Consider the following 20,119-nt stretch of genomic DNA (forward strand, 5'->3'; position numbering starts at 1 on the left):
CTTCATTTCCCCGCAAAGCCTAAAGTCTGGCCAAAAGTGCACACTATATCCTTCATAAAAACAGCAGCGCAGTGGCGGTGAAGTGCTCTCTGCCCCGTCTGGCTCGGTAGAGTTATAGGAGGGACAGACCCTGGATTGCGTTACTTTGAGAGAAGTCTCAACGTTACATAAGACAAGTCCAGAGGGTAGATGGGAATGTTTGCACAGATGCGGCACGCTGGCACGCGGAGGCCGAACTGCCGCGTTAAAAGGAGATGAAAAGACATCGATCAGCAGTGAGGACAAATAAAATCCCGTTTTAATTCATTTACCTGTAAATATGCTTCTAAATATTTACATGTTTGCTTGCTGCCAGAGCACCCTGCAGGAAAAGGGCATGTGTGTCCCCGGTGACAACGTGCAACAATGCACAAATGCAGAAACATTAAGAGGGAAACTTCATACGTGACTTCATTGTGTTGGAGATCCTGGCTTTGTGGGAGAGACCATGTTTGCCACATAACATACTTATTGTCAGAGAACAGGATTCAAACCTCCAGAGAACACTTTGGAACAAGAACAACCTTAATGTGAAGCTACTCCATCAGTGTTTCCCATACATTCATTCATTTGTGATAAACATTTCCCAGTCTTTCATAATAAAAGCACTAGAAAGACTTCAAATGAGTTCACAAAGTCAGAATTAAGACAATTGCTTCTCCTCCTTCTAGTGGACAAGGATTTATAGAGTCCAACGTCCAGAGCCTTTTTCTTGTCCTGAGGCACGAGGAACATTCTTAAAAAGGTCGAGGTGATAGCAGCAGATGGACATCCTGGTACAATTCCTTGTAGTCACGCAGCAGGGCAGTAAAAAGCGTCTCTTTGTACAGTAAAGGTCACAACACGAGCATTCCTCCAAGAGCAAGAACCCGCAGTGATTTGCCTCAGTTTGCGGTTTGAGTAGCGGCTGTGTGTGACATCATCCCAAGCCTTATATTAATTGGAGGGACACACTGAGAGCGTACTGTGCATGGCAAGCATTCATCTTTGTCCACAACTTGACCATCTTTTCTGAGACGGTTCATAGGCCGTAAATCTCAGAATGGCATCTTCTGACAGCTCACAGGCTTTCTGACTGATTGTGTTTTGTGTCAGCACTTTGGTACGTGTAAATCCCCTTTTACTCATCACCCTCGCAAGCGCTAGCGAAAAAGGCATGTTGGGAGAAAGTGTGGAAAATCCCACAAAGCGGGCACGCCACGGGCTTGCTTGTGTTTGCTTACGTTCTTGACGTGTAGGTGAGCAACTTACCTGCAGATGCCAGGCAGCAGCACGCTGCAAGAAGCAACAAGGCGAGGGTGCATCTTCTGGCCATTGTTCCAAGCAGGCAGCAGGCTTCAATAGGAGTACAATATTTGGAAGTGGACGGAAGGCCTCTTTTCCTTCTTTCACTCAGCTACAGGAAGTCAGGGCTCTCCCTGCAAAGTGAACAAAAGAGGAGAAAGTCAAGCAGTTGTACTCCAGAAGGAAGGCGGGGGGGTTAACGCACCCTCCTGCAGGAATTGAGGGAAGCGCTAGATTGGCGAGCAGGGGATTAATCCTGCAGGGTTAATTGGGAGTCATGCACACTTCAAACGCTGGTTCAGATGGAGAGAGGCTGTGCTTTGGAACATGCCAGGAGGTATTAACACATTCTGACTGAGGGCAGCTTCACCTCCATGACAACTTTAACACCCGAACTCACTTTACCATTTTGAGCGACTTTACAATGAAACACGCTTTAAAACAAAATGTCTGTATTAATAACTTCCTACATGGCATCAATATGTACATTTAAAGACATAAATTACAATAGTTCTGCTTATAGTCGACATAGTACATAAGCACTGAGGGGGGTCATTTCTATGAAAAATGGGTTTGTTTATGTTGACATGTGTTCTATCACTATTGTTAAGCAGCGTGAAACCACATCAACAACATAATTACTACACAGCATTAAAACAGTGCACAACCAGAAAGCCTCAAAAGGAAAGCATGGCAGTATTAACCTGCATTGTACAACAGTAATTAACAAAATGCACCATTTTTTTTCCTATATTGCCATGGCAAGAAAGATTTGTGCAAATATCATGTGAAAACAGAAGAATCTTCATCATCCGCACCAATTATGACGACGATTTGACCTTTGTGAGCTCAGTTATTAGCTTTGACATTTTTGTGGCTAATTGTCAGGCTGAACATCAAAATTTGGTGCCATGCCGCGTCCACCTCATATAGCTAAAATGATTCACGATATGTCATCGTCCACAAGTTTGAGTTTGGTCCCACCTATAAACAGGTTCCACTGTAGTGGTATATAAATATAATGCTTTATATAAGACAACAATGTTCTCATTGAGAGTGACCAGGATGGATAGGATCAGGAAAGAGTACATCAGAGGGACAATACATGTTAGAGGCCTTAGATATAAAGTCAGACTGAGATAGTTAGGACATGTCAAGAGGAGAGATAGTGAATATATTGGTAGAAGGATGCTGCCAGGTAGGATGCGTAGAGGAAGAACAAAGAGGAGGTTTATGGATGTAGTGGAGGAGGACATGAATGTAGTTGAGAGACAGGGTTGGATGGAGGTAATTGATTTGCTGTGGCAAAAAGAAGGGAAAAGAGACAGAAAACGAAGGTTTATGTAAGACAATGGTATTTTGATTCCAGGATGGTGAAAAGCGGTAAAGAAAAATCCTGGCTGCACACGTTCATCCCAAAGGAGAAGCCCCACCACATTTAATGGCTTCTTCCTCCGCCCGTTCCCCACCCCTGCACAAACTTTCTATACATAAGCTCTTGCCTGGTGCTTGACAGAGGTAATAAAGAAAGGATTCCAAGGTGAATCAGTGCATGAAACAAATACATCCTTAGAACAAACAGAAAGGTCTGAGAAGGTCCGAGGTGTACATTTTGGCGCCATGAAGAGCATGGTGGGATAACAGACGCGGAGCCACGGTTCACGGCCAGCGTGGTGAAGCGTCGTCGCACAAAGTGGCGAGAGGAGCATCGCACGGCTGCACAAACAGCTGCGGGACAAAAGAGGCTTTCAGTGCATGCCAGCTGTGGGGTCTGGGAAGTCATTTTGGAGGATCATGACAAATATTACACTTTCAGCCAGTGAGGCTGAACCGGAGCCCCTTAGCGTGATTTATGTTCCTCCTTGACCCTCATGTCCGGCCCAGCAGTCAGATAACATGTGAGAGGTACAGCAAAGGTAAAAGGTAAAGGTACTTTAAGTGACGCATAACATCAGCGGTTCACTGCCTTAAGCTCCCCCCCCCGAGGAGCACAGGGACCACATCCAGATGTTGTGCTAATGCTTTGGTAGATGCTGAGGGAAGCCATCGTACCTGTCAAAACCCCACACACACTCCTGAGACAATAACCACTCATCCAACACGCCACCAAGCACTGCAGCTTCCTCATTACACCCCTGAGACAGCATCGTATTTTCCCCAACTCTTCCCAGGAGTGAAGCTCAGCCCAGGCCAAAGCTTGTTTTGGGTTGGCCAGAGAGGAGGTGCGAGTGCACCGGACTCCCCGCCACGGTACTGCTTTTGTTGGAGCAACACTCAAAGCACCTCATGTGACTCTTGTCCTCCACCCCCTCTCCTTCACTCTGGACAACATACCACTTGATGCTGTGTCTAAGTACACTTCAGGAAGTATACTGTGTACTCTGTGTAGTAAGTCTTGCCGCAAAACCATTACTGTCATTGCAAATGAATCAATATTGCAAAAACATTATTACAGATTTTGTCAGAGCACACATAACGCACACCAGCTTATACGGCGCACCGTCAATTTTTGATCAAATTAAAGGCTTTCAAGTGCATCCTATAGTGCGGAAAATACAGTAGTCTCTCCCCTTTTGCTAGTAGCCAAGATGGCAACTATTGAGGGTGCGAGCTTAGGTCACAACCAGTCGTATGGGCTCCTACGGCTGGTTTATGTGCAAAAAAAATTCAAGAAATGCATGTAGGGCGTGCGTGTGAAGTGCTGATTTCCAGTTGCAAGACAAATTTATACACTTCATATGTCTTTGTGCGTCGTCCACTTGTGGACTTCTATGTGTGTTGTGCAACCTGCATATGAAATTAGCTGCGGTATCGCGAGATCTTGTATGAAACGGAAGAAATTTCTTGAAAAATTCCTTTCGAACGTACCTGTTAGTGCATGTTGACAGCATGTGTAGAAAACAATAAATTGATGTTGGAGGGCTTCAGAGTCAAAATAATGTGTCAGCTCCCTCATACTGTTTTTTTTTTATCTTTTAGAACACACAGAAAAGGGAAAGACATGTGCTCATGTTTCACATAAGGATTGTGGATGATGGGCAAAATTCAAAAGGTTTGGTCACGCATGCGTGACCAAACGTGCCGACCTTGAGTACGGATCGGAGCACTCACACTAGCCAGAGTATAATATGATTGACATGGAGGGCGAGGGAGGAAGGGGGGCGCTATATTTCCTCAAGGTTGGCAAGTCTGTTAGTGTCTTTATTCATGCTTGAACAATGCTGATGCCAGCAACTCATACAGTGGTTTGTACAGTGGTGCATGCCAAAAAATGATTGAGAACCACTGACTCCGAAGCAAGTGATCCACCAATGTGTTTGTAACGATATCATGAGGCGGTGATACTGTATCTGCAGTGTACTGTACAACATTTCCCAGGATATTCCTACAAAAATATGAACTGTTTATTTGCCTGGAAGTGGTAAACTTACAAGATATATATATAAATATTGTAAGACATTTCTCAATTAAGTCACATTTGTGTAAGATATCATAGCAGCAATCACGTTTAACAGCTGATTAAATTTAATTGAGCATTAAAATGAATGATGATATCAACCCAAAGGCCATGTTGACAACACTCACACACAGTAAATAGTACAGTACCCAGTCTTAATGAATGTTGAGTAGTAATTAATAAATATCTCCACTCATGACACGTCTTTGTGTCAGTGGACAAACACAAAAACCAGCGGCAGGACACGTTTGGACAGAATGTAAACAAACTTACCGCCAACAAAACTCATCCGGCAAAGTGATCTGAAGGCGGCAATCAGAGCTGCTCCTCCCCCGGACAGGATGTTCACTCTTCGGAGAGGCTCCAGAAGCTGAACACGGTGTGTCTTCGCTGGGACGGCCGACAGCTCCCACAGGAGAAGCAAGCGGTGGACATAAAAAGAAGTCCTCCTTCCTTCTGAAGTTTAGCAGACCTTTTGCTGCCTTCAAACACCCTGGGCTTTATTTGACGGGGGCGGGGCTAGGAGGGGGCGGAGGGGCGGAGATTGGAGGGATCAGTTCAATCCAAATGTCGATCACAACGATACCAAAGCCTCCAAACGTTTCTGTCCACCTGATACTTACTTGGACTTTTTTCAAGATACAGTAATTGAATCATTTCGTGATTTTTGCCTTTAATCGTGATTATAATCAGATTTTTAAAAAGCCACCAACGGTTCCTGGTCAAACCAAAAAATGTTTGTAAACACGAACACATTTGTGAACAATTTAATTATATAAGCACAACTACATAAGATAATGTCAAAATATGTATTGTTACATTGTTAAATTGTTTACAAATAAGTTAATTGATAAAATGTATTTTTTCCTTGTATCCTTCCCAAGTATCGGTATTTGATATACTTGAGATCGAAACTGTACCAGAGTGTACAGAATCGCCCACCCCTAGGAGTAGACCCTTCAAAGGGGTGACGTCACCGTGCAAATCCATGCACTCCTACTATCTATCATCTATAGGCAGCCTTAGTGCAGTAATTGGTGAAATACATATGCATTTTATTGTGTTGCATTGCCATGTATTTATAATTTTTTAAACATTAGCATTAGCAAGTGTTGCTCCTGCAATGGCCTGTCTTGGAAATGTGTTATGGAAATGAAGTTTGGGAAGAAAAGAAATTGAAATAATCTGGAGAAACGAACTGCGATGATCAAGAATAAATAGACAAAATGGAGGAGACACTATGTAGTTGACTTAGTTGCTCTTATTGATCAGTCTTCATTGATCAGTCTTTCAACAGTGAAAAAGCTATGGTGAAGATCTGCTCATCTATAGCACCCTCCAGTGGTCTTAAATGGTAGCACTACCCGAGAGAACTAACTAGGTCAAGATTACAAATAATAGAATAGTAAATCTACTCCTAAATAATAGTAATTATACATGCATATGTTAAATAAAAACATAAATAAAATGATATTAATTACATTATTCTCATTTTAAAACTACATGGAGCAGAAAATGATGACATTTATTAGTATTAATACATTAGATTAGTATTTAGCAAGTTTTTTTGGGTAAATTATTGACCATGCTCTCAGTTGAAGCTTTCAAACTTTGGGCTAAGTGGGTATTTTGGACCACATGACCACCAGGGATTTTGTTCTGCCCTCCATCCTAACTTAGCTTTGCCTTCTGTCATTGATCATTTGTCCAATCATCATAAAACAGTGAGGATAATTGCAGGTAGTGCACCCCTTCCCCCAAATTGTAGAGGTTAAGGACTTGCTGTACTTTAAAATTAATATATATTTAATATTGTGAAATTACTTTCTGCAGAAGAAGCTAGCTTAGATGTTTATAGATGAAGTCTAGCAGTGTGTTCTTGTTACGACATGAGACGTCTTGCTTTTGGACGTCTGGCAGGGGGCTCATTAAATGCGTCCTGTTGTTGGACAACCTCCCTCCCTGCGGCATTTTGCCGTCCTTCTGTTTCCCAACTCAAGTAAATAAAGTGTGTCAGCGCTTGAAAGCTGAAGGACTGTCAATCAATTAAGTCATTAGTGAGAGCAGCAGAGGACCCTAACAAGACAACCAGGGAAGGGGGCATGGGGGATGGGCGGGACAAGCTTGTATTGAAGCATGTGGGTCATCCACTATTCTCTTTAGCTGGATGCCTCTCAGACAAACAACAAGAACTTTGAACAGAACAAAGTCATCGGTGAGACTTTTAAGCATTTGCTCAGAGGAGACAACACATAAACACAACGAGCCTCCAGTGTCCCGTCTGGCCTTCTATTACAGCCCCCTTACCCCAGTCAAAGCGGTCTTTGTGATGTACAACAACGGCATGTTTACAGAGAACCTCAATCCTTTCAAAAGACGACAAAGTGCAAACTTTAGAACTGCAAGCTAAGTGGCTACAAACTTTCTCTTTTGCAACGCATTTGGCGATGCATTCAAGTCCATCCGTATGTCTTAGAACTCACAAACAGGGTCTGTGTTACCTAATTTGCTGTGGATTCTACATCTTCACTGCTAGTCAAGCTGTACACTGACTATTCTAAAGAATGGCAGTATTGTACCTTGACAAGAGATTCCCAAAGGGAGGGGGTCATGCGCTGCTTCATGATGTCACAGTACATGTTGGAATTAATTAATTATTTCATTCATTCATTTTCTACCGCTTATCCTATAGCGTCGTGGGTGTGCTGGAGCCTATCCCAGCTGTCTTTGGGCGAAAGGCGGGGTACACCCTGGACTGGTCACCAGCCAATCACAGGGCACATATAGACAAACAACCATTCACACTCACATTCATACCTATGGACAATTTGGAGTCACCAATTAACCTAGCATGTTTTTGGAATGTGGGAGGAAACCGGAGTACCCGGGGAGAACATGCAAACTCCACACAGAGATGGCAGATGATGGAATCGAACTCGGGTCTCCTAGCTGTGTGGCCTGTGCGCTAACCACTCGGCGCCATGCAGCCGAAATCATTCATTAAATTTAAATTTTACTTTATGACAACAAAATGAAACATTTAAACATATAATTAAGGGTTTAAAGTAACCCCCCTCCCCCATGTTATAACATAACTGTGTCTGGAAAAGATGATTTAAAAAAGTAATTTCTAAAGTTTGGGACTCCAGTGAAATACATTGAACACATCTGCATTTCAGAAAAATAACATCATCATATCAGCAGTAAAATATGGTGGTGGTAGTGCGATGGTCTGGAGCTATTTTGCTGTTTTAGGACTTGCTGTGATAAATAAAACCATGAATTCTCCTGTCTACCAAAAAAAATTCTGAAGGAGAATGACTTCAAGATGAAACAAACTAACCAGCGAGTCCACCTCTGAATGGTTGAAGAAAAAAACAAATGAAAACTTTGGGTCTAGTCAAAGTCCTGACCTGAATCCTATTGAGATGCTGTGGCATGACCTTAAAAAGGTGCTTCATGCTGGAAAAGCCTCCTATGTGGCCGAATGACCACAATTCTGCAAAGATGAGTGGGCCAAAATTCCTCCACAGAAAAAATTCCAAAAAACATCTTTTTTCACGATGTGGCCCTGGGTGGAAAACGTGTGGACACCCCTGCTGTACAAGAATAACATAAAAAAATTCTTGCACTGACCAACAAGAAAAGAAAAGATTTTGGACAAGCTGAGTTGGGAAAAGTGACCAATGATGTGCACCCTCTACCATCCTGCATGGGACGCCATATAAAATCATGAGGTTTTTTGCTCCCACAAATAACAATGAGCAGCAAAGTCTGGCAGGCCAAAAACCCAAGTATCAGCAAGTAGGAAGCTGTTGTCAAGTATAGCTTGTATCGTTTTTAAATGAGCATGCACAAGGGCGTCCAGAGTGAAATGAGCGTGCACAAGGGCGTCCAGAGTGAGCTCATCAATGAATGATGGCCTGCAGCAGCAGGCAGCTTGCACATGAAAGAGGTGCTGTTAAAAGAGCAACTTTAGCAGAATGAATATTTGATCAGCAATCCTGCGTAAACCCCGCCTGATAATCTCCTAAGAATATTACAAGACTTAATGTGCCATATTTACACACATTAAAGACTTTCTTATGCATCTAAAAGAACGTTTTGCATATCAAAATGTAATTTGTAAGCAGTGACTTCATGGTGCTTAATTGGAACAAAAAACCGCAGTCAGCTCCTTTCCGCCACCTGGTGGTCATCTGGGCCTACTGCGTGGCTTTTTATAGTTGAAACTGCCAGTGGTGAGAGAATGACTTTTAAAAAGTCCTTAGTTATCGTTACTAGTAACATTACCCAAAAAAATTAGTTAAATTGGTAACATACTTATGTTATTTGTTAGCAGGAAAAGTAATTATTGTGTTTTAAATGTGAAAGAATTGGGCTTTTCGCTTTGTCCTAGGGCTTGCAATTCCCTATTAAAACAATAGAGGACAATGTTTCCTAGAGTGCGCAACCACAACTCTTGTTGACACTTGTTAGCGATTTAGCCCCCTGTCTAGTCATGAATTTAGCCAACTGAAGGGACATCCAAATAGTTGATAGTATATTTAGATATCGGTGCATGATATCACACTGCATTTCACTATCAACAACCATAATGGCAGTATAATATTAGAAATCATATTTAATTACATTGTCATTCATTCATTCATTCATTTTCTACCGCTTATCATCACGAGGGTCGCGGGGGTGCTGGAGCCTATCCCAGCTGTCTTCGGGCAAGAGGCGGGGTACACCCTGGACTGCACTCACATTCATACCTATGGACAATTTGGAGTCGCCAATTAACCTAGCATGTTTTTGGAATGTGGGAATAAACCGGAGTACCCGGAGAAAACCCATGCATGCACAGGGAGAACATGCAAACTCCACACAGAGATGGCCAAGGGTGGAATTGAAATCGGATCCCCTAGCTGTGAGGCCTGCAGGATAACAACTCGACTTTTTTTTTTTAAAACAAGAAGCAAAAACTACTACTGGCTCTGATTCAATTCTGTTGGCTTTTTGCCCTTAAAGTCCTCTTGGGTCCAAGAACTTATTTCTCCAGTTTGTAAACAAAGTAACTATATGCGGTATACACAATATACGTATATGAACAACACACATATTTATAAAAATAAACATAGACAAGAACTGAAAATTTTTTTTATTGACCTTATTACACTTGCATCAATCCAACACCAATGCTTCCCTGGCATCCATATTACCAGTACAATAATCCCTTGTGTACCATAGGTAATTGGTTCCAGACTCCACTGAGATAAATGGGTTTCAACAAAGTAGGATTCCTTATTTATAAATTGAATATTTTTGTAATTAGAGCATTTAGACCTTTTAAATATGCTATTGGGCTGCACGGCGGTCGAGTGGTTATCGCGGAGGCCTCACAGCTAGGAGACCCTTGGCCATCTCTGTGTGGAGTTTGCATGTTCTCCGGGTACTCCAGCTTCCTCCCACATTCCAAAAACATGCTAGGTTAATTGGCGACTCCAAACTGTCCATAGGTATGAATGTGAGTGTGAATGGTTGTTTGTCTATATGTGCCCTGTGATTGGCTGGCGACCAGTCCAGGGTGTACCCCACCTCTTGCCCGAAGACAGCTGTGATAGACTCCAGCACCCCTTGACTTTTGTGAGAATAAACGGTAGAAAATGAATGAATGAATATGCTCTTTAACACTATTAGAGCCCTGCAGATATAAAATAACACCCCTATAGTCACTATAGTTCCACTCCTATTCCATAATACACTAGACATAAGACAAGTAAGACTTGTGTGTGTTGTTATAAAAGTGTTTCAGTGTTTGGGGGGGAGGGTTGACGTCAAGGGGTTCAGAGTGGAGTTTTATCTTGGCGTGGTTTATAGCTACTTAGGGATTACTGTGCCTTTTGTGAGATAATTCAAACTCGCAATAAGAGTCTGTTATTTTGCTGATCGAGTCTGGTGCTTGTGTGTCTCACCAAACATTACAATAACTTTAGTTACTGTACTGACACTTAGTAAGTGTGGAATATTACTTATCTGTCAGGATCTGGTGAAGCTGTCGAATACTAGACCCACGCTATGCAGACTCTGAGGCGGGTATCAGTAGCATAAAATCTTGATCAGAACATCCGTGAATTTAAAACATGACAAAATATGAATTAAATTAAACCAGTACTTTATACTCATAAAGTTAGTGTAGCATCAACGGTCACACTTCTTCTCTTTCTAGGGCTGCAGGGCAAAGAAAAGGTTCCAATCCTGCCTACCAGACAGCCTTCAGTGTTGCATTTCCATGTAGTGTCAGCGCTCATGGTAGCATGGAAAGAGTTAAACGTGTCCAAAGTGCAAAGTGAATATTCAATTGGTTTGAATGAAACTGTTGAAAATGTGCCGCTCTTGTATTTTTAATGTTCTTGTGCTGGTAAAGCAACGAGCTTTGACCCTCATTTAAATTGTAGAACACACAATGCATTATTGATCGCACATGTATATGACATGCCATCTTTTTTTTCTGCAGTTGTTTCGCGAAACTTATCAGAAGGAGGAGCTTGTAGCACATTAGCCTGGATGACATTACGTCCTCCAGTGTCGCCAAACCTTTTCATGAGTCAAAGTGTCACTCAGACACTGGAAAGTACACAATCACAACCAATACTGTACAATAGGTGGGTCAAAAACTTCATTTTCTACCTGTGTGAGTAAATATATTGGATGGCTTGTACCTAATTACCACAGCAAGGGTAATGTTCAGCCTATGGCGAAAAACAATATGCATGTGTGTCACAAAGAGAGCTGTTAATTGGATGCTAATTGGCATATTCCTACACAAATGAAATATTGATGTTGCTAAGCAAAGCGCTAACACGTCTTTGACTGTACACAACTTCAATTATCAGCAGGAACGCTGCAGACGAGTGAATTTCTCCAAAAGTGCTGAATATTCATGGAGTGGGCAAACATGACTTATTTATACATGTTGAATTATTAATCGCTTGGAATGCGGAATATTAATGATTAATACTGATATATTGAGAAACTGTAAGACATAAATATTTGTGCATCAATATTAATGTGTCTGTTATCTATTTGGTTTGTGTGTTTATTCGGTGCAGGCGTGAGGCTTTCAAAGCAACTTCCTGTATCAAGTACGTTTTAGCATCGCCGTGTGCACCACTAGGATGATCGTTTTTTCTCAAAATGATGCAGTATATTGTTGGTCGCTGATAGTGTAGTGATTCACATGGCTGACATGCAGCCGGTTTTAGTGTATGTGGGAATGTTTGTGGATCATTTGAGTTCGGTGTAAACAAAACCAGACTAACCCTCAAACATAACTACTTACCCCAAACATGAGTCTAAACTAGTCCTAACCCTAGTCCCCCTCACGATTTGAAATACTATTAAGGAAGTGATAATATGTATTTAAGTCAACTCAAAACTTAAAACCAGATAAATGCAACAAAATGGAGAGCAGCAAAGCAGTATTCAAGAGTTGAATGCTGAGAACGACAAATTCACACATGTTGGCAGGTCTGCACTAATATTGAAAGTCCTCCCTGCCTCTATCGCTCACCTTGACAGTTGACAGCGCTCCCCCAGGGGGACCCGTCCCACTATCTGAGAAGCACTGCCCTGTAGTTCAAGTCCGAACTTATCCCTAAACCTCCTAACCATCATCCTTGACCAAAACACTAACAATGACTCCAAACCCAGCCCCGAGCCCTAACTTCATACCCTACTCGAACTCCAACCTGTGCCCTAATTTCAAGTCTAACCCCCACCTGAGCCGTAACAATAACTCCAACTCTTACCCCAACTAGAAGTCTAAAATTGCCTGAGTATAAACCAACCGTAAATCTAATCTAACCTACCTCTAAGCCGAACATCAACCCTACTTCTGAGAAAAACGCTGAATTTCAAACCCAGCACTAACCCCCAAACCCAATTCCAATTCCTACCTGAGTCTTCCTCCTAAAACTAACTCCAACTCAAACCCACACTATGGCTCAAATCAAACTCTTACCCCAACAATAAGTCTAAACTAGTTTTACACCCTAAACCGACCCTAATCTTTTAGTCAATCTCAATCGCTTCTAGTCAAAGTCCTAGCCTAACCCAACCACCGCCCGACTACCTCTGACCAAAACATGAACTATAACTCCTAACCCAGCTCTAACCATAATCACAAACCCAATTCTAACCTTAACTCAAACCGCAACCTAATCCTCACAATTCTAACCCAGGTTCTGGCTCAAATTGAGCCCTTACCGCAACAATAAATCTAAACTAGTAGTAATACTAAACCAAGTTTAGCCTCAACCTCATTCTAGTCCAAGTCCTGTAAACCTAACCAGCAATGCCTCCGCAACCCAAAATTGTAACACTAACGCCAAACCCAGCCCTCGCCCTATCTGTAACCACAACCCAGACTCAACTCTAAACTAGTCCTAACCCTAACACCAAACCTAAACCCAATCCAGGCCTAGTCCTGATCTAACTCTAAACCTAATCCCGACGACCTCCCCAACACTACTTCGACCAAAACGCCAACTGTAACACTAACTCCAACTCTAGATTCAACTCTGACCCTAAACTAGTCCTAACACTAACACCAAACCTAACCCTGATCTAGGCCTAATCCTAACCTAATTCTAACCTCAACCCCAACCCTACACAACATACATCATGGACAGACAGCATCATCTCAGCAGGTTGTGAGAACAAGTTCACGTTGTCTTCGCGTCCTTGTGTAGTTTTCACGGCATCCGCTGAGACGGAACGAGTCAAGCGCTCGACTAAGTAAGTGGAGGCTTGGCGTGGTCGGCACATTGATTTTATGTCAGGGACAAGGTCAAACGTATGAAGCAGCCGACGCATAGCAACGAGTGTGTTAGCGCTAAATGAGGACGCCTGGGACTGTTTAAACAGAGAGGACAGGGGGCGTGGTCAACGATTGACCTTTTCTCATATGTACGTTCTTTCAATCAATGCTGAAACATGCAACTTATTTTTATATTTTATTCTCGTAATTGATTTTAAAAGTACATGTTGCTATGGCAAGGTGGATGAGGTGAATATCAGCAACTGTATCAAGGAGGATGTTCATAAGTCGGGGCAAGAACTCTATTGATTAGATATGTAGCCAGGGTCAAAGGTTACATCACTGTGTGTTTTTGTCAGCCGCTCATTGTCGCTCATCCTCATTGTCATAGCAACCTCTGATATCATCCCAAAGCCAAAGTGGCATTGGTGTTGTCATAACACAAAATCTACGAGAAGGAATGTCATGTGGCGCAGTGGCAGCGCGGCCCCAATACGTGTTAGCTTCTCGTTTTTTTTTTTTTGTGTCCTCGCACCGGAAACTGTGAAACGGCGCCAAACTGTGGTGGAGTGTGACTGCCAGTCAAATTAAAGCCAAGATGTCAGCACCTCCACTTGGCGTGATGTTGGCTGTTGATTGTTCGCCGTCGCTTGCTATGTTAGCTTTAAGTGCTAACGCTAGGAGGTGCAGGTGAGGGGAAAAGCCTATTGGCTGACAGGGTGGAAGAGGGCGGGATCAAGGTGAAGAGGTGTTTGAAAACAAACAACACCGCCACTTAAAGGTTTACATTTTTTTTAATTTTTTGCAAAATATGCATTATGTAATTCAATTTAAAAGATGTATAGTTAATTTTTCTTCCTGTTGATTAATAAAATTATTAGTAATATGTAGATTATTTTGTTACTTTTTCCAGCAAGGGCAACATACAGAAAAATAAAAGGATATGAGGGCTACTTTAATACATTTTGTTCATTAAAAATGCAAAAAACAATCCAGTGTAAGCTAGCTAACAAAATATTGTATTAATTAGTGTAATATCTGAAACTATATCTCATTAATGAATTTGTTTTACTTTTAGAATATGCCGTTGCCTGATTAAAAAATGAGCTACAGGCCAAAACGACCCTCAGGCTGCACTTTGGACCCTTGGCTAGTTGGTAACATTATTTGGCATTTGTTTCATACATTGTAATTCATAACATGCATTAAAACCGACACTTTCACTTATAGCTTAATACACTGCATGTAACTCTGTTCACTGCTTTATAATGTAAATTTATACTATTTTTTAAACGTTATTTCATGTTTTGTATTATTAGAAATGAGGTCATGCCCCCAGGGATTCCTCATTATTCAAATCAAGGTTCAATTCCAGTGATTAAGATGTGTTTTCCTGTGCAAACAAACAAGTATCAATAACACTGAGGGCTTTCCTCCACTAAGGGGCACAATGTGACCACTGATGCTCTCAAATATGCTGCACCAAGCAGCACCTATGTGTGTGTGTGTGTGTGTGTGTGTGTGTGCACTAGATAAATAATTGATGGGCAGCCTCATTAATGACGGTCGTCATGGCAGCCATCCTGCAGGCATCAGCAGCTGAGGTGTATTTCAAACATATTGATGATGCATCCCATTAATATTCACTCATCTGTGATGACTACTGTATATCCTTTCATCGTTTCTTTCTTTGCCTGTCTATTTCTCTTTAAGCCGCTTGACCTCTCACCTATGCTGAGGTCAAAAGGTCAAGTGCTGGGCTCAAATACACGGCGCAAATTGGTTTATTTTTTGACATGGTGTATATTTCAACAATAACATGAATTACGCATCTCATGAATTGTTTTCTTAATTCACGTTTTTAATGAATATTATCATTTTTATATTACTTTACTTTATGGTGGCTTAGTGATTAATGATTGGCCATGCAGTCAGGAGATCTGGAAGAGCAGAGTTTGCATGTGTTGTAGAGATGTTTACTATTTTGATTACAATTATTATTAATCACTCTTACAATTAGCTTTATTGCCATTATAATTTTCTCATGATTAATGTAAATATGACTATTATTATTATCATTATTATAATTGTCATAATTATGAATTTTTTTACCACCAATTATTGTCATTATCATCATTATGTCCATTATTATTATAGTTGTCAGCATTATGAAGACCAACAATAAACACAAAAACACATAGGAGCCCAAAGACCGTATCCATGTCACACTGCTCCATGGTGAAAATATTATGTATTTTTATGTATCTTTCATCAGTGACGAGTGCAAACGTCAGGCGGGGTCGACAGCTAACCTTTTCTGAGGCGGCGCTCAGCACTTTCCTCATTACGTCCTCATTTATTCGCAGTGCCGCCCGTGATATTTGAGAGCTTTGAGCGTCAGTGCTGACGGAGGATTTTTTGCTGTGAAGGCAAACGTGTCCAAAGTTATTTGCCGATTAACCTCGCCTTACGTCCTCTCAAAAAGCTGCGGGAGGCGGATGGCAGCCCCGATAAACATGCCTTGCTAAGATGGCCGGTCTCTTCGTTCTTTATTTTTTTGTGTTGTCCCGCCACAACAAGCACGTGTGCAGTTAAAGACAACTTCAAGACGGGTGTTTGTTTTTTGTGTATGTAGTATCTTTGCTTCGGTGGCAAGGCGGTCGAGTGGTTAGCACGCAGACCTCACAGCTAGGAGGACGAGAGTTCAGTTCCACCCTCGGCCATCTCTGTGTGGAGTTTGCCTGTTCTCCCCTTGCAGGGTACTCCCACATTCCAAAAACATGCTAGGTTAATTGGCGACTCCAAATTGTCCATAGGTATGAATGTGAGTGTGAATGGTTGTTTGTCTATATGTGCCCTGTGATTGGCTGGCCACCAGTCCAGGGTGTACCGCGCCTCTCGCCCAAAGACAGCTGGGATAGGCTCCCGTGACCCTTGTGAGGAAAAAGCGGTAGAAAATGCATGAATGTCTTTGCTTCCGTCTGTTATATAATCTGCTATTTTATTGACTTGGTATAAATTCAAACATGTAAAATGTTGTGATTCAATCCCAATGTACTGTATAAGTATATGAATGATTTCGGTTAAAGTAAAAGGTTGCCAAATGTTGAATGTAAAAGTACAAAAACATTCCTATTCAGGCTTTTTATAGAAAATCTGGTGGCGGGCTTTACGAGCGCTTTAGCAGTGTGTCAAAATATGCAAATAAGAATGTGGCAGGCATGCTAATTGCAATTAAATGTCTTCAAGTTCACGCGATTACTACACTGTTCCTCCAAACAATTATTATTCATTGTCTCGAATCTTTCCGGGTTGGATGTTGCTTCGCTACGGGGGCCGCGTTCCCTTTAACCCGCCCCTAAATCGCTCCCCCGTCCCCTCCTCCCCTCACGACGAGCGCCTTTGATTGGGTGTGATTTGTTTTGATGTGACGAGTGAGTGCTTTTTAAAATCCCCTTAACTCCGCAGGCCCGGCCCGGACTCCCGCAGGGCTAATGACGGTGGCCCGGCCCATGCTGAATAATAGAGAGGATGGCGAGCCCCTCCAGCACCCCCTCCTCTTCCTACAGTAGCCTTCCATTGATAAGACGCTATTAATTGGTCTGAATAGAGAGGCTCCCTCCCTTTGTATACATTTAGCATTACACTCATTAGCTTCCTGCCGCCTCCTGGCTAGTTCCTCCTCCTCTCCTGGGAGGCAATTTGCATCTGGCCACGCCGTCTCTCTGGGCTTGTTGAGGAAATATTAGCTCCTTTTCTTCTCTGGACGACCCTTTGATTTATTTGAGGCTGGCTCTGATTGAGTGGCACTCCCATGTTAATGAGGGGCTCCATAGCCAAGCCCGGGCGCATTGATCGGGTTGAAAAGGCGCAATTGACGACAGAATAATCATCTCTCGTACAGACCTCAGAACGCCACCGGGGAATCCCATTGCTGTCATTGAGTGGGTGCTCTCGTTGATGGTGTTAAATAAATAGACCCTTGCATTTCCACTGGACTTTTTGACAGCTAGCTCAGTGCCTTGACTGTGTTTACACATACCTATATATGCAGTGGAACCTTGGTTAGTGTCATTAATCCCTTCCAGGTGGTCTAAGTCTAACCAAAACAGACGCTAACTGAATAAATTTATCCCCCAAATAATTCCTTCCATATTCCATATTAGAATTATAGATTTACACACAGAATTTTTTCTTTAACGAAAGGGCACCACTACCACCTTCCTGTTTTGACATGAGTTGTTTCCTGAATTCAGTAGTCTTTCTCACCTCAGTACTCTAACCCAAATTGGAGCCAAGGAAAGAAAGAAGGTGAGAGACACTATTAAAGTTAAGAAATAACTTGGGACCGGTGTCCCCGTGGTGTCTCGCTGCCACATCGTGTCTTTGGGAACAGTAGTCTTCAATAAAGGTACAGTAAAAGTCACCTTAAATGTTCTTTTCACTGGTTTATACGCATTTAGAATTGTTTTTATCCCCACTTGCAAAGTGTTTGGCTTCTTTTTTGGTTATTGAGGTGAGAAACACGACTGAATTCAAGAAACTGATGGTGGATCTCGCTGCCACATCATGTCTATTGGCAACAGTCACTTCAAAAACCACATTTTCAAGAATGGTAAAAATAGTCTAAAATGTTCATTTATCCCTTTCAATCATCATGTATATACATTTTTATTTTTATTTCTGCATGTATAACTATAAGAAATATGTTTTGTATTAACATTTGCAGCTTTCTAGAAAAGCTTAATTGAAAAATTTTGGTTAGCGTCCGTTTGGATTAGAGTCGGACCTTAGTCGGACCTTAGTCGGGCACAAGCACAAGTCTTATATATTTCTTAAATAGCTTATTTTCGGTTATTATGTCTACTATATTGGGTAATAGGAGTGCAAAGGTAACTATAGGGATGTTATTTTTTGTGTACAGGGCTCTAATAATGTTAGAAGGTTGTAAACAGGTTTTCTATACTCTAGAATATTCAATTTTTAAATAAAGAATCCTACTTGGCGGAGATGTATGAGACAAAATAATGTCAGCAGAATGTTGACTGGGAGTCACGCCAGTCACAATATTCAGATATTATGTTGACTTTTCAGCAGCACATAACTGGTCACTTCTGGTCATGTGATGGTGACAGAGGCTTTGCTATCACAGAAAAGGACCAACAATGACTGAATGTTTGCTAAAAAATGAGCTGAAGTAACAGTGTGATTGCCAAATGACTTTGTCCCGCCGTACTTCCAGATTAAAACACATAGAGACCTCCAGCGCATTCACTTCCTGTTTTTAATGCCAAACTGACACATCTGTCCTACCAAGAGACCTCACCCATATTTTAAGATCCTAAAGAAAGATAACCTATCAAGTTTGAGGCGGGAAAAGATGCGCCTGATCGCAGCTGCATCCTCCTCCCGGCGCCGTGTACTGCTATGGTAATAATAACATTTAATAAAAGTGTAAAAATAGCCTGCATATTTAAAGTGGATGAGAGGTGATGTACTGCGAGCGCTCAGCAGAGCGGCAAATGGAAATGTGCCATTTGGAAGTGAGGCCCAAGTGTTTGTTTTCCTTTCCCCCTGCATCCAAAACAGAGAAAATCCGACGGCGACGGCCGTCATCTTCTCGCCCCACCCCGCTTCCACGTGAGAGCTGGACGGAGAAAAGGGTCACATGGCTGAGAAAGACTTCTTCAGAAAGAAAAGAGTTTAAAAGTAAGCGAGCCCAGGGAGATCCCCATCCGACATACCGGCCTTAATCCGTTTAATTTGGAAAAGGTATTGTTTCTCTCTTTAAAGTTGATATGCTTTAATCCCCCCGTAGCCAACCCGGCCGTGTCAGCAGATTGAATCTCATCGGCACAACAGCAAATCCTCCGTCAAGACGAGGCTCGCTGTGAAGCACCGTGTTTGATGTTTCCACCTGCGATTGAACATGACTTGTGTCTTAACCTGACTGTCACTTGCTGCCTGTCCCCTTTTATCACTCCCAATGTTCCCACTTCACCTTTTTCATCAGCAATCCCATATCATGGCCGTTTCACTCATTGACCCCCCCGCACTATACACTTTACTTACTGAGAAAGCCAACTTTTTGTCTGTTTGTCTTCACTGATAATGTTTTTTTCTTCACGTCTTGAGATTTCACACTTTTTTCACCAGTCCTCAAACACTCCATTGTTTTGTTTGGCTATGGAAGCACTACCTTTGGACAGTCAATCCCATTCCATTTGCTCATGGATCATCTTACATTATCATTCATTAGTGGTGAGTACTGATACATTTTATACTTTAAAACGTGTAACGTGTGTGTGAGGCATATTCATGGCATAAACCTTGACTGTGCGCAATTGATCCGAAATAGTAGAAGAATGTCAGCAACAAGCTAAATCCAACCCAGAGATTGGAAATTTATGGACAAATCAGTTAGATTATCCAGTTACCACTTGTTTATTATGCTTAAATGGTTGTAGATCCAACTGTGATTAGTGAATTTCTGTGAAGAATATTAATAAATGGAATATTTATGTTGTTAGAGC

At 41.9% G+C, this 20,119-nt stretch overlaps 1 protein-coding gene across 1 annotated transcript in view; it reads right to left on the reverse strand.

Annotated features, from left to right (window-relative positions):
- tgfbr3 (transforming growth factor, beta receptor III) overlaps nucleotides 1–5,265 on the reverse strand; it is a 54,466-nt gene extending 49,201 nt beyond the window's left edge. Inside the window, exons 1-2 of the mRNA XM_058073508.2 lie at nucleotides 5,054–5,265; nucleotides 1,291–1,457 (exon numbers count right to left, since the gene is read on the reverse strand). Coding sequence (XP_057929491.2) covers nucleotides 1,291–1,354 — 64 coding nt within the window. The 5' untranslated portion in view covers nucleotides 1,355–1,457; nucleotides 5,054–5,265. The remainder of the gene's footprint in view (nucleotides 1–1,290; nucleotides 1,458–5,053) is intronic.
- Nucleotides 5,266–20,119: the final 14,854 nt, after the last annotated feature.

This window comes from Doryrhamphus excisus, linkage group LG4 (assembly GCF_037039965.1).
Source record: "Doryrhamphus excisus strain RoL-2023G ecotype Guam linkage group LG4, RoL_Dexc_Guam_v1.1, whole genome shotgun sequence".
NCBI classification, from domain to species: domain Eukaryota; kingdom Metazoa; phylum Chordata; class Actinopteri; order Syngnathiformes; family Syngnathidae; genus Doryrhamphus; species Doryrhamphus excisus.